The sequence below is a fragment of the Pelodiscus sinensis genome, chromosome 16, assembly GCF_052426305.1.
Source record: "Pelodiscus sinensis isolate ZL-2025 chromosome 16, ASM5242630v1, whole genome shotgun sequence".
In the NCBI taxonomy this organism is placed as follows: Eukaryota; Metazoa; Chordata; order Testudines; family Trionychidae; genus Pelodiscus; species Pelodiscus sinensis.
Genome location: NC_143067.1, coordinates 37,709,854 through 37,725,233, shown reverse-complemented (window position 1 = coordinate 37,725,233; position 15,380 = coordinate 37,709,854). Strand labels below are relative to the sequence as shown.

Genomic DNA, 15,380 nt, shown 5'->3' with positions numbered 1-15,380 from the left:
GTCTGATTCCCAGCAGCAAAGGTGTTCATACAATCCTCTCATCCACCATTACTGGTATTAACCGGCTTCCTGGCTGGCAGCTTCTACAGGAAGCCAACGACCAAATAGGCCACCGAATCTAACCTATTTTCTCACGCACAGAGATGCAGGGAACTACCTGTCCTATCTGATTGTTAGACTGCACCCAGGTCAGTAGGATGATGAAAGCTGGTAAGTTTCTATTATATTTGTGCTGGAAAGATTTGCTGTTGTCATTTCTGAAGCTGCCTTGGCGGTCTGTTATCTGTTGGGGCTTTGGAGAGCAGTTTTGTTTTTTAAATGGCAACCCTTACCTGCCTCAGCCTTCCCCCCCCAACGATATTTCACTTTAATTGGGAGAAAAATTAATCAAGCCTTGGAGGGCCCGTCTGGTGTGACTACTGTATCATAGGTGACACTGCTGATGAATGATATTGCTGTCGCTGAGAAGGAAAGCGTTTTGGGTAATTTTGTCTGTTTGTCCTAGTACTCTGGAGAGTTTTTGCTGCCATCTGCCTGAGGCTCTGGAGACGTAAGCAGTATATAGCAGAAGACCCTAATAGCCAAAACACTTTAAAGAGTTGCCTTTCACCCTTTCTAGGAGGTCTTTCCTTTTGATCAGACTCTGCATGGCTGCATCTACCATCAAAAGTTCTGTAAAAAAATAATTGGGATTCAGATCTGACAGCTACCTTGTGTGCATGAGAAAACATGGTCACAATCTCTCCAGGAGTATACGCAGTCATTGCCATATCTTTGGCTACGTTCATAAATCTGTCAACATCACCTTTTTTTATTGGAAATTGCTTCCCAGCCAGATTGCTCTCACCCAGACAGTGGCTAAGGGGTTCAAATCACGCCAGCTGACTGGGAGGGAGAGGCATGGAAAGTTGGGTGCTATTTGCATACAGAAGGAACCCAAATTCATGCTTCCTCACTGACGCTTCCAATGGCGTCATATGCTGGCGGAGCCAAGACGGGACCCTGCAGAACCCCATATAAGAGTGCTCTGGAATAAAAACAATAGCTTGAGGCTACTCACTGGGCTCTCTCCAATAGAAAATATCAAAGCAACTAGACAGCATCCCCACAGAGTCCCCTTGAAATGCATAAGAAAGTCAATAGTTTCTAGGGCCCCTGACAAGCCCATGCACACTTCATTTTCATGCACCAGTCAGAGAAGACCATCACCCAGTCTAACTGCAGCATTGTCTGTGGCGTACCCAGACATTTAAAGGATCTTCTAGGTACTTTGAGAGTTGTCCCAGTCTCATCTTTTCAATATAATGTGAACCATAAAGGGAATATCAGACAGCCTGGTTATCAACACCAACCCAGCTCCTCTTTCACTGAAGATAAGTCAGAGGGCGAGGGATAAGAACAGGGGTTCTCAAATGCATAACAGAGTGTGCAGACCACCAGCCCCTCCCATTCATGACCACAGCCGTGTAACAACAACAGTTTATGTGGAAAAGTAACATTAGGAAAATGGCCAACATGTTTCTATTTGTTTTTTAATGTCGTTTAGCAACCAAAAACATGGTGGCGAGACAGTGTTAAGTGCCCGTGCTATCTGTAGAGGCTTTTTGGAGTACTAGTGGTGGAGACAGCTTTTAAACAGAGTTTCTGAAATGCTGCTGAACAGTCTGTTTTGGAGTTCAACTGCTGAACTCCACTGTGAACAAAACCCACTTTTGTTAGTGTATTTAAAGCTGCAGCTGAGCACCTGTGAAATCTCTGAATTATTCTCAAACTCTACCAGCCAGCATGCTGGAGACAGACTCAGTTGGGCATTCTGAGGTAGCAAAATTCCCATTATATAAACTGGGAAGTGATAGCTCAAAAGTTCAAGTGTCACATCTACATCCATTAGCAGAAACCAGGTTTTGCAAGAATTGGGGTCCTCAAAAATATTTCCATGATTTGTTATTTTTAAATATTCCAGAGAAAACATTTACCTGTTTTAAACACCTATCTGCAGCATTTATAGTCTCAACTATTGTGGAATCTTGCTAATTGATAACACAAAATTGACCAGTTGCTTTTCGTAGTGCAAGGTTAGCGAAACGTAAACAGCAAAGGATCTGGGGGGTGCAGGCTATGCTTTTTATCTTGGTTTGCATAGCACTGTGGGGTCTTGGTTCATGACTAGGACTCCTGCTATGGTCAGACACATAAATAATAACAATGCAGTATGAAACAGTATTAGTACGCTAGTGTGAACAAGTAACCATCATTGTAGAAACTATCAATGCAAGAGACACTAATGGGCTCCCTATGAAAGGCTAAAGACTGGAAACACAAGCAAGGCAGGTTGCTTAAAAGAAAACCTTGTACTGCCTCTGCCCCTGTGCATACAGGACTACAATATCTAGAACTGTTTATCTGGGTCTTGTAAATCAGAACTAAACTCAAAAAAACTAACCGGAAAATATGACAACATAACGCGGGGGATACTATTGGTTACGTAATAATGTGAATATTTTTTCTTGACTAATCCTGTGTATAGTCTTATAAAATGTCTCATGCAATGGTATATGGATTTTTTTTAAGGATACAGGAGATGAATCTTTATATATTTACAAGATGATTTACCCAGCATTACTCAAGTCCTCACCTCAAATAAGTTTTGTTTTTCTTCATTTGAATCATTGCTCTGGGGTGGGGCTGGGAATGAGGGGTTCAGGATGCAAGCTGCCCCGGGGAGAGAGGACAACCCCAGCCCTCTCTTACTGCAGCAGCATCTGTCCATGGCCATTGCAGTGGGCATAGCCGGGGAAGGGGAGCATGTCCCCTGGCTGGGGGACAGACACACAAATGGACCGACTCTCTGAAATATAAAGTAAATAGCTGTCCCTTTCTCTACTTCTGCCCCCTGCTGGCTCAATTAAGGATATGAATGGTTTACCGGTTCTGGTTAACCAGTGGGGCTGGAGCAGCTCCCCACCTGCTGCGGGCCGGGGTCTCCCCACCTGCTAAGTGGCTCCGCTGCCTGCCCTCCTTTAATCAGTTAACCATTTAAACATTACATTTAACTGGCTAACCAATTTAATGGGATTTTACATCCCTAGGTCCAAATGGGGTTATAGTTGTCCTAATCCCCATCTCTGATTCCTTGCTGCTCCCCTGTGGTCATTCTTCAGTATAACTGTCTCTCCTCTCAGACCCTTCCCTGGCACAACCAAACCCTGACCTTGCTTTGAGTTATGATAAGAGGAAGCTGAATGACAAAATTGGTAGTCCTAGTTCTTACCATTTAGGAGTTCTTGAACAAACGGACTCACAGACAGACACACATACTCTCTCAGATACACAGAAGAGTAGAATACTGATTTAAAAACAAATATATTGGCTATTTAAAACATGATATTCTAGATCTACTTGTATGCTCACATAAAGAAGGGTACCATTCTTAAACAAAACATTAATATAATGAAGAAGGTGGATTGTGTGAATGACTAGTAGGAAACCCCAAACACAGATCACCAGGCTTTTTATATACTAATATTACTTTAGCCTTGCTGACTAAAACCCCAAGTCAGCCTAACAAAGTAGTTCAGGTTTGGCAAGATCTTTCCTTACTGCAACTTGCTTATTTCATATGCATTAAAACTCATTAAATAATTGATATCAATTGAAAGGAACAAGTGAAAAATTGACGAAGGGGGGTAACAAACCAGTTTTTAGAAACACTGATTGAGAGTAACAAAATAGCTGGGTACAACCCTGATCCTCTATTAGTTTCCATGGACAGACAGATCTGACTTCCAGATTAGGAACCTTAAACTTCAGTTTGTTGTCACTTAGGAGTAATACAGATAATACACTCACATTTACTTCAAGACATTGTTTTGAAGCAAATAGCAAACCAAAATATTTTGTCAGAGGGATAACCTCCATTAATATAAAGACAATTCTGATTTTATGCTAAACGGGACATACTTTTATAGACGGTTTAACTGGCATGTTGAGGCCTACCCTACAAATTACACAAACCACATTTCTGAATTTAAAAAGGCACAGAAACTTTCAGAAGCAGTAATAGTGGAATCATCATTGACAACTTGACATATCAATATTTCAGGAAAAATAAATGACTTTCATATCCAGGATATTTATTTATTTATTTTTGCATCATCTACTTATTCATCTTTCATTAATGGAATACTCTAGGAAGACCCTGAACGTTACCATCAGAAACTGCTTAAAATATTTGGAAATATTTTAATAAAGCCTTTTGAGAGATTGAATAATACAACTTTTAAACAAATTTTACTATTATTATAAATATTTGCTCTTCATCCCTTGCCCAGAGGAAAACTATAAATCTTGTCTCAACTGAATGAACACCATTTATCATATTCATTTTCCTGTCAATACAATTATGAAAAGCCTTTGGCCTTTTTCCAAGGAGCCTGATTTGCTACAGAAACTCAATTAGTATAAGCAAGCCTGCTACAAAACAACCCTATTTGGCAATCTAACACAGCTTTCAGCATACTGACAATTTACCTCCAAACCATGACCCTTATATCATCATAATCTATGGTAAAATATAGGACACACAACACTTTCCAGATCAAAAACAAAATGACTTAAAATGAATTAATTTCTGCTCATTTTTGCCATCTACTGGACAAAAGTAAAATTCCAGATACATATTCAAATCACAAACAAGACAGCAAAACTATGACTTAAAATTGGAACTTAAACTAAAAGTTTGATCCTCAGAGGTTCACTACATGCGTAACTCTCTTAAAATCAAAGAGATTAGAATCCAAGTATACCAAGCCACCCCGAGATAAAATATTGTATTGACCTCTGAACTCTTATACCACTGATTTAAAATGAATGCTTTCAACCACCTTGATTTACCTTACTAACAACATCTTAATTATTAAAACAAAAACATATTTTGTCCATTTATACTGCTTACTAGCTGTATTTCCCATCTAGGCCATGAAAATTACCTAAATCAGTTTCATATTTGTTAATAGTCAGTTTCACTTTAATATTTGCTAAGCAAGGGAGTATTTGTTTGAAAACAACTTTTTCTATTAGTCTTGGGCAGTTACAATTGTAGCACTCCAACATATATAAATTAAACACTTACTGGTTAAGTTATACACTATAATGTAAATTAAGGAAAAAATCCCTACCTAAATTTTTAAAAAATTCTTTCATGCTCCCCCCATACACGTCATTGTAACTTACCCCTCGTAAATAAGAGTAGACTTGATGGCAACTTACTGTGCTGTAATGCTGTAGTACTGAGATGAGTATGAGGACGGAGCTGGACCTCAGCAGAGCAAAATGCACTGAGCAGCATGAATTTGTCTGTCTGTTTACAGCCAAAGATGATAAGGGAATACTTTCTGTCTCCGTGTGTACATGTAGGTGAGGAAAAAGAATCAACTGAATGTATAAAATGTGGGGGCTCAAAAAAGCCTTGGACAAATTAATTCCACTTACTGGGAATAAATTAATCTTTTTATATTGCTAAGGTCAATTAAAGGGAAGCTGTCTGGCAGTCGAAATTAAAAAAAAAAAATCCAGTTTTTTTTTTAAGTAAAAAATAACCTTTCCCCCTTAATATTAACAACAGGTTTCCAGGAATTGAAAACAGTAGAAACAATGCTGGAATGAGGTGTGGAATAGACCCAATGGGTTAAAAAATATAATTAGATTTATGGAGGCCAGGTCCATCCATGGCTATTAGCCAAAACAGTCAGGGATGCAACATCATGGTCTGGATGTCCCTAAACATCAGACTGTCAGAAACAGGGTCTGGACCACTTGTAATTGCTCTGCTCTGTTCACTCCCTCTGAAGCATCTAGAACTGGGAACGATTAGAAGACAGGATACTGGGCTTGATGGACCATTGTTCTGACTCAGCATGGACGTTCTTATGGTATGTTCTGACCTTCCATGCATGGATTTATGTTTGCAAAGGGAGTGGAGAACAGCCACTCCTATACTGCAATTCCCTCCACCATTCCTGGGCCCACAGCAGGAACTTTTCAGTTCAGCACAGGCAGAGAACATGGGACTGACAAATGAGAATTGCATAGGACAGCATAAGGCTTCACTTTCTTTCTTGCACAGTCCGCCTCTTTGTAAAAAGGATAGGTCCCGGGGTGACCACAGGCTGGAGAGCCCCTAGCAGTATAGTTCCCCAGGATCAGCCAGACAGGGGAGTACAGATCATCATTAGGGCAATGAGATCTGTGCATATCCGAGCAATGGATGACTCCAGTCATTTTGCAAAGGGGTAAAAACCTTGTGGCCAATACCAACAGAATGACCTGAGGGTAACTCTGGCTGGAATTCCTCTTCTACCTTCCGTGGTTTCCTTGCAGGAGACCTCAATCTGGCTCTGTTTCCCTATATTATTTGCAACACAAACATTGTCATAGTTCGATTCGGAGCAAAGAAGTTACAGTAAAAGTAGAGAGGTTAAGTTACCTTTGACACTGGTGTCACCTCTGTCACCTCAGTGTTCAGTTTTCCTACCCACTATTTGAGAAGGATGTTGATGAACTGGAGAGAGTTCAGAGAGGACTGACTAGAATGTTCAAAGCATTATAAAATATGCCCATGACAGATCCAAAGACTACGATCTATTTAGCTTTACAAAGAGATAGTAAAGGGGTGGCTTGAATATAGTCTGTAAGTATTTACACTGGGAACAAATATTTAACAATGGGTTCTTCAATTTAGCAGAGAAAGGCATAACATGACCCAATGTCTGGAAGATGAAGATACACAAATTCAGTCTGAAAACAAGGCATATATATATTTTTTAGAGTAATTAACTACTGGAACAATTTGTCAAAGGGAGAATAGGATTCTCCATCATTGACAATTTTTAAAAACCAAGACTGGATGTTTGTCAAAAAGATCTGTTCTAGGAATTATTTTGGGACAGTTCTAAGGCTCGCGTTAAACAGACGGTCAGACTACATGACCACAATGGCCCCTTCTTGGCCTAGAATCTATGAACACATGAAGACTGGTTTAGTGAACAGGAAACAAAATGAAACTCACTGAAAATTAAATTAATAATAATTTCTCTTTCCTGTCCATGCTGAGCAAAGCATAAAAAGAAATGTTAGGGTTTCAATTTCTTTCAGGTTTAATAATGTAACTGTGACAGTATCTTTTAAAATGTATACACTTACATCCTTATTTTAATAGTTTGTTGCCCCATATTTTACTTACGAAACAAAATGGAGTTTTCCATTGATTTGAATAGCGTTAGGATGAGGCTTCTTATTGTGTTAGCCTGGATTCCATAAACAAGTAGAGTCTGCACCTATGTGAGGCACACAAAGTTCTTAGAATGGCCTCATCCAGCTCCCATGGGAGTCTGTCCATTGATTTCAGTGGAAGGTGGATCAGATCATAACACAGGCTCAGCCTTTCTACCTATTGTCCCTTATACAACTATAGTCCTGACCACAATGTTAGTACAATACACTGTGACTGTGTTCTCCAAAGAGATTATCAGTGTACAGTAAACTTTCAGCATTTGTCTAAAATTATCCTATTTCAAAGCCCCCGTTTTTATCAAGCACAGTATTGCGTTTGTATGTTATTTTACCCATACAATAAACAAATACACACCAATCATGCATAGTTGGTCTAACAAACAAACAAAAACTGTTATACTCATCTCACTATTTAGATTTGGATGGTGAGTTTGCTAATATGATTCTGTGACTAATACACTTATTAAAAATATCAAAGACCTCCTTGTTGTACTAACAAAATATCAGCGGTAATTATAGATGCTTTAGAAGAGCAGGAAAAATATGTATAAATATATTAAAACAAACACGGCATATCTTTGCATACTGAGAAAAACTGTAACTTAAGATTACCATTTCTTTTTACAATATAGTGCTTGTATTCTCAACAAGAAAAGCATATGTGTCCTGATATTAGTAAACTTGACCTAAGTGGATGCTTATTGGCTAAATGAAAGACTAGCTCATACTAGATATAGGAGGTTTCCCCAATTTAATACTTCAGAAGCAATTTTTTTTATCAGTCTTTGATGTCATTTTAACATAATGCAGGCACATTATTATTTTGAGTTTGAGCCAATGTATGTTTTTGGAAACATCACAGGGGATGGGGAGGGGAACCATTTAGGTATATTTTCTAGGGTATTAGTGTGCTACGACAAAAAAGTGACCTCTTTGTGGTTTCTCTCCAAATGCTGCCCTCCCAGTTAACTGCACGGTTGCCATTGTGCAGTAATTTTAGCTGATTACACATTAGTTCATTTAGCTTTGTTTCCTCTTCCCCACTGTGCCACACTATTAAACTAATGCAAGGGGCCTGGTATCCCTCTGTGCACAGAGCTGGTATTGTCATAGTGTAATAAGGATACATCCAGTCAAACAGCATGGTGTAGCTGGTCTTTGTGTTCAATGCAAAGGCAATCCCTCGAAGATCTCTTGCCAGCCCGATCAACATACGCTGTCAGTGGGAAAGAGACACAGTAATTGATTTTCACGTTAGCACAGAGCAGATGGAGTAATAATCAGCCAATAATGACCACATATCTGATTTTGATTCATTCATTTAAATGTCTCGCTCAAATCTCAAATCCTTCTTTACAGAAAACCATAGGTTCCTAATATATATATATATATATATATATATATAAAAAAGTCTGTCCAAGTTGTATGTTAGGAATGCTAACAAAACACTTAGGGAATATTTAGGTTACTCAACACATTGTATCTTTGACTAAGGCAAACTAAAATATTAGAGTGCTGAATATTAAAGTTTAAAAGAGCTTCTCGCATGAATATATTAATATAACAACACTAATAATAAAAAGTTAACTTGAGCTGCATTATTTTATGAGGTATATGATTAACTGATATTCAAAAATACTGTTAAGGTTATATTAAGACTCTTATTATACACCATTTTCATACGCTAGATCTGTCTGAAAAATTCTTTTTCAAGTTAGGTCTCAGTCAAAAGCTAATTTTTAAAAAATGCTTGGCAAAACCCGTTCACCCATTTTTAGTAAATTCGATTACAGGTAAAATATACCTATTTCCTCCATCCCTCTTCCCCTCATAAAAAAATGTTACAACTATTTTTGGGATACAGGCATAAATGAAAAGCATCCTAAAGTTCCCATGCGATAATCTCCATAAAGGATTGGTTTTCAAGCAAGTAGTATAAATTTTAAGAATTAATATTTATAAGTCAATGAAAAATTAGTTTTAAACATATACTAGATGAAATATCCACTCCAGTTAAATTCCATACTGATTAGAGGCGTACTGACCAACAGTCATATGTAGTATCAGCATTAGTTTGGAATTGTAAATGTAATTTGTATTTCTGTTCCATTATGATGTACCATATAAGTGCAGGAATTCACTAAACAATTATGGAAACACATAGAGAAACCAATTGGGGGGGAGGGGGGATTTTTTTTTTTTTTACATTTTTGTAAAAATACCCAGAGAAACTAAATATAAAACTTTCAATAAAATAGAATTTGTCAACAATGTTAAATATTTACAGGTTCAGAAATGCAAAAGATAAGGATTCTCATAAGAACTTTAATCCACCCATATAATGAATGGGATGCTGCAATTATTTGTTATGCTACTAAATGTTACCTTACACAAGGCCTGAATTCTACTTTCAGAAATGCGCGCACTAGTCCAATTGACTTCAATGGGAGTTGCAGAGGTTTTTCTGAGGGTAAATTGGGTCCTATGTGAAACACAGGTAAAGTAAGGTTACTATGAGAACCTTATCATTTGGATTTCCTGATTTTTGAGTGTTCAAATGACCTAAACATTTAAGAAGCTCAAAGCCCTCAATTCTTCTAAACCGGAGTTGAGGTTATCACCCAAGAAATGCTCAGCGTCATGCAGAACTGGATCTAAAATGACAATATTAATATGGCGTTCACCTACATTTTGGCATTCAATATATTTATTCTTTCATGCAGAAAATAAGTTTTGAGTAGACATGTGGCTTTTATAAAAGAACTTCACAACAATGCTGCACACCTGCTATTAAACAATCCTAAATTGCAACATCAAAATGGGCTACATCGACATCCAACAATGAAGGATGAAGGTGGAGGATTCAAAAATTTTTGCTTTTTTTGCCCTATATAGCCACAGAAACAAAAGGCTGACTATTTGGAACGAAGCTCAAAGGAAAATGAAGGGCCTCTGTAAGATATTTAGCACTTCCCTTGAACTTGTCTTTGTTTGAAGTCAGGCAAAGATAGGAATGATCGTATGGTCAGAGGCCTGTGAGACAGGGACTACACATACACAATTAACCAGCTAACCCTGAAGCACATATTTATTGAGTTAAAAAGCAACCGTTCTTTGAAAGACATACTTTCTGATAAAACATTTAGACAATGTCTGTGTGAAAGACATACAGATTCCTGATAAATGGGGGCACGCCACACTTTGAAAGCAATGGCACAGTACCCTTGTACCAGTGGGCCTTGAAATAGCAGGTCATTTAACAGGATATTTGAACTTCAGTACTAAAGAACTACTGAGTGATTTGAGAAAAAACACTGAATTTCTTTGGTTTTAGAATCTTTAGTTTCTGCTATTAATCATTATTATTAACAATAAACACCACCCATAGTTATCTATACTATTCTTAACATATACTAAAATATACCCTTTCTAAATATATGTCTTTCCACTACATTCAATACTGTGTTATGTACCAGAACTAGACTTTGTATAGTAGTAATACTGAATACATACACTGATGCCAAAAATGCTCATACAATGACACCATAACCACATCCAGGTTAAATCCTGACCCTAATGGGGGAGAGGATTTCACTTAACATCCTGTGCGCATGCAGTTGAGCTTTACACAGGTGTGGGAGAATAGAGATTAAACACCCAACATAGTCTGGTTTATTAGTCCCTTGCGAGTTTTCAAATGACACTAGAGAATGTAAAAATTGTTAAGAAAATTAGTAAACAACACTACACACTTAGCGTCTTCTGAGCCTTCATCTTGGAGGTTCCTACTTCCCACCATGATTTGGTAAACGTAACAGAAAAATATAACCAGCATATAAAGGGATCACTTCATTGAGAGCTGAAATGCAGTCATATCTGGGTGCAAGGTGACAGCTGTTTAGCAACACACAGCAATACTAGACAATAGCTTAGAATCAGAAGCAAAAATACTGTATCCAAGAGAAATGGCAGGGGAATTAGGTAGTCAGAACGCTGGCTTATAAACTGATTTTCATACTAATGAAATAACTAGCCTGTTTCATAGTATTGTTCCATCCACAAGCCAAAAAATAGTAAGTCTACTTTAGAGTAATTTAAATATTTTTTTTAAATGCTGACATTATGGTTTTAAACCCTAAAACATTATTGTCTGAATTTCTAAATGGAAAAGTATGAAAATTTCAATATTGGTAGAGGGGATAAATCTAAATCAGAATTGTGGTTCTGACTGCGTATGTCAAATGTCTCACTAATGCAATCTGAAACAGACAAGATACCACTCACGCCATCCACCCCAAAAATGGGGTTTGCAATGGAAAGTCTGACAGACCTTTAACTACAGTGGCACTACTGGGTGTAGCTATAATATTACCCTCATAATTCTACTATATAATAACAACAAAGAAAAAAAGGTGAAGGGTCATTGTGCTTTGTCTTTAGAATTAAGATGGCTGTCTTCATCCTTACAGCATACTCTTAATTCTGGAGACACGTCTTAATAACCTCTAAATAGTTCCAACAAAAGAGCCGTGTCAGAGGAATGAGCAGGCCCCAAGGTGTTTCAACTGGAGTGTTTTCATCTGCCTTTATTGCTCTATCCCTCTCCAGAATTAAGGCAATAACCTGTGATAAATTATTCAGGAACTGCTACAGGGATCAAAGCAAAATCATTCTGTTAAAGTGCTGTTTGCAACATTTGGCACTTAGTGTGAAAACTTTTAATGTGTGCAAGCTGAAAATCAAGGATTTTAAATAATTTAACAGTATGGGGTTTTTACGAACCAGCTAAAGATAGCTTGTTGCTATTTAACTGCCCTTCTTCCTCAGATACAGTTTTCATTCATTCCTATCAAAACTGAGGATATCAGAACAAACATAAAAGCACCACTGAGGTTCAGTCTAGCCAGTCAATATATTATTTAACTGGACTGTCAGGGTAAATCCAGATATTTTTGAGGGGAAAACTGACAGTAGTTTTAATATTATTATTCCTCCTCCCTCGTCATTTCACAACAGAAAAAAGCCCATGATAAATACTAAGGTTCTCTTCAATTATATCAGATTTTACTGGAAAACAAACATAAATGTATGTTTTATATACAGGTGTGTTAACTGGAGATGTATTTCAATGAGGAAAAGCTCCCTTGTTGTGATCATCTTTCAGCTGTGTACTTTGGAAATATAAAAAAACAGCCAGTCAGAAAATCCTAGTAAAAGCCACAAATTAAATGAATTTGGCAGTCTTGGGCCATTTTCACGGTGATATTTTAACAGTGTCACCTCCCTGCGGATTGGAATATTAAACATTTTATTGAAGAAGAGAACTGAACTGTTTTTGTTTCCAGTTCTTCCACAATGAAGTACCTGAAAGCACTTTTGCATGTATTATTTATTCATCACGATAGAAAAATAGCTTTAACCTAATACATTATATTTAAAAGAATTTAGAGCAAAAGTTTTGTTTATGATAAAGCAACAGATTTAGTTCTTTATCAGTAGCTTAAAGCGCCAAGTTTCCTTTATACAAATTAGACAGATGGTGCTTACAGTAGAATTTACTAAAGGTCTGTCACAACAAATGCAGCCAAGCTGCATATTTAATCACTGCAGAACCTTGTCTACCTGCAGCTGCCAACTGCTAATCCAATTTCCCTGATAAATGTGGCAAGAGACACGATCAGCAATAAAGAGCATCTAACTCCATTTTCCTGCAGGGCGTCTTTTGATGAACATTTAGGACGGAAGCACGGAGTGCACTGTGTGGCCCTGGCTTGTGGCAGCTGCATGCATTCTGAAGACACAGTTCTCAGGTTACTCACTTAATTCTGCCACTATCATTATGTTGCTATTGATCTCAGTAGCTCTTGTCTACACAGCATTACTCTAGATGAAGCTGAATCAGGCAGTTATCATGCATCAAACTTGCTCAAAAGCCTGGAGATTTCCCTTTAATTACTTGTGATTTTATTTGCAAATACCGTTAAAGTGTAATCAAGCAGTCACTTTCCAGGGTCGTTAAGAACTTGCTAGTTTAGGGATATATCACTGGAACTCCATTAACATTTCTTCAGTAAAACAGTTTCTCACAAACTTGACAGGACTGCAGCAAAATTGTTTTAGATACAATGGCATCTTCAAATGAGAGAAATGCAATTTCTTACAAAGAGGGGGATTCTAAAAATGATCTCTTAGACCTAATTTTTAAAATAAAAGGCAAACCCTTTTCAACTATCTCTATTTAATATGTGAAAAGCAGCTTACAGATTAAATATCAGAAGCAACATTAAATACAGATTTTGGGATAAGTGGTCTTTTTCACAGTACCCACCAAATCAATGAGCTGAGTATTCGTATTTTCTAAGATGTTAGTTTAATCAAAGTGCTTATAAACTATACATGCTCTATAAATGCGAGCTGTGTACTAAGTAGGACAAAAATGATTTGTCAAACATTTCTAGATGTTTGACGATAGTTTACCTTTTCAGGAAAGGAAGACGAGAAAAAAGGGTGATGCGCCTTCAGGGTTTCCATCATATTTCAAAATAGCAAATCTGTTCGGGCTTCCTAAAGATTATGTAATGTACCTGAAATGGGCACTCTAGAGAGTGTTAACTGTTTGTTCATTGTAGGGGAGGGAATCTATTTAGCACAACACTACTCTAATGTATTAACATTCTTAACACTACCGCTCCTGTTTAGCATGTCCTTCCTCCCTTAAAATATACTGTTGTTTTGACACAAACCGCTTGCCACACTTAAGGATTTTACTAATAAAACATAATGTTGTGTTAGATATTATGACTGTTGCCACAGCTGAACTGACTTGTCAAATCAATCCTAATATGGCTCCCACAGGCACATAAAAACCTTATTTAGCTATCAGTTATCCTAATCACTTTGTTCAGTTTAAGGATGCAATACTTCAAGACCCGTTCCTATTTATACATATATGCCCAGCCATTTAATAAAGTCTTGATTTATATATTAAATTCTTGTTTGAAAAAAACACTTAAAGATGCAGTGTTTTATCAAGTGTATTAAATCTTTCCAAACCTCCCCAAATAAATATGTTAATACATATGAAGAAAACAAAGACACATGCACAGAAAGAAGTATTACATATGAACCAGGCTAAATACCACAAGAGGAAAATCTGTCCCTTTGATTATAAATATGGCTCAAAAGAGATCACTTTCTTGTCAAAGCTAAATGTCCATGGAAGAGGTTGACTTTTGTGGGATGTGATATACAGATATTTTAGTTCAATATTGCATAGAAAATTAAACACACATACAAGGCAAAGATGAGAAAGGGCAAATATTTACTTCACAGTTTATTTTACTGATAAATAACTTCTCTCCCCTATTGTTGAAATAAACCTACCTTTGCCTCCTCTTGTTTAAAACTATTGTTGAATATCTGAGTTATAGTTTCAAATGAAACTGTCAGGGGTAGCATAAAATTCTCAAACTCATCCTCATCTTCACCTACAGAAAAATAAAATACATTAAAAAACAGACAAAGAGCACCGTAGCACATTCATACTGTGTCCAATTCCACAGCCCATTTGAAAGTAAAACCTCCACTGATGTCAAAAGGAGTTTTGGGCCAGGACAGTAGATGTGAACTCTAAGATTTTAAATGTTTTTGCTGAGGCACACTGATAGAATGAACATAAAAAATACAGACAGAAACTTTAGGTCAGTGTCTCTTCACATGTTCTGTTTCTTTCTCCTTTTTATAGTTTCACACACATACACATACATACACACATTGCTGAGGTTGCAAAGTCAGGATCTCAAAAGTTTGAAAAAGCCAGAAGTAAGATTGCCCATGCTACCTTTATTTGATCCCTTGTGGATATGCAATGATACAATCTTAAATTTTTTTCCACAGGACCATCATTCAATACACAGAATGGACAGTGCTCACAGAATGAATAGATATTCAATATTCTGTGCTCTCCTCATTCCTCAGACCTTATTTACCACACAGTTCAAATTCAGCTCTGAAGATAAGATTATTCATTTCCTCGTGGTCTTTTCTCTATTGTGCCTCACGATACTACCTGAGAGCTTCACAATCATCTC

The 15,380-nt window shown here is 37.3% G+C and overlaps 1 protein-coding gene across 2 annotated transcripts in view; it reads right to left on the bottom strand.

Moving 5' to 3' along the window:
• The window catches only part of RANBP17 (RAN binding protein 17), a 227,169-nt gene that overhangs the window by 61,252 nt on the left and 150,537 nt on the right, over positions 1–15,380 (bottom strand). For both annotated transcript variants that reach the window (XM_089769552.1, XM_025181074.3), the window contains 2 exons: positions 14,674–14,777; positions 8,418–8,506 (listed from right to left, as the gene is read on the bottom strand). In XM_089769552.1, the coding sequence (XP_089625678.1) occupies positions 8,418–8,506; positions 14,674–14,777 (193 nt within the window). The remainder of the gene's footprint in view (positions 1–8,417; positions 8,507–14,673; positions 14,778–15,380) is intronic.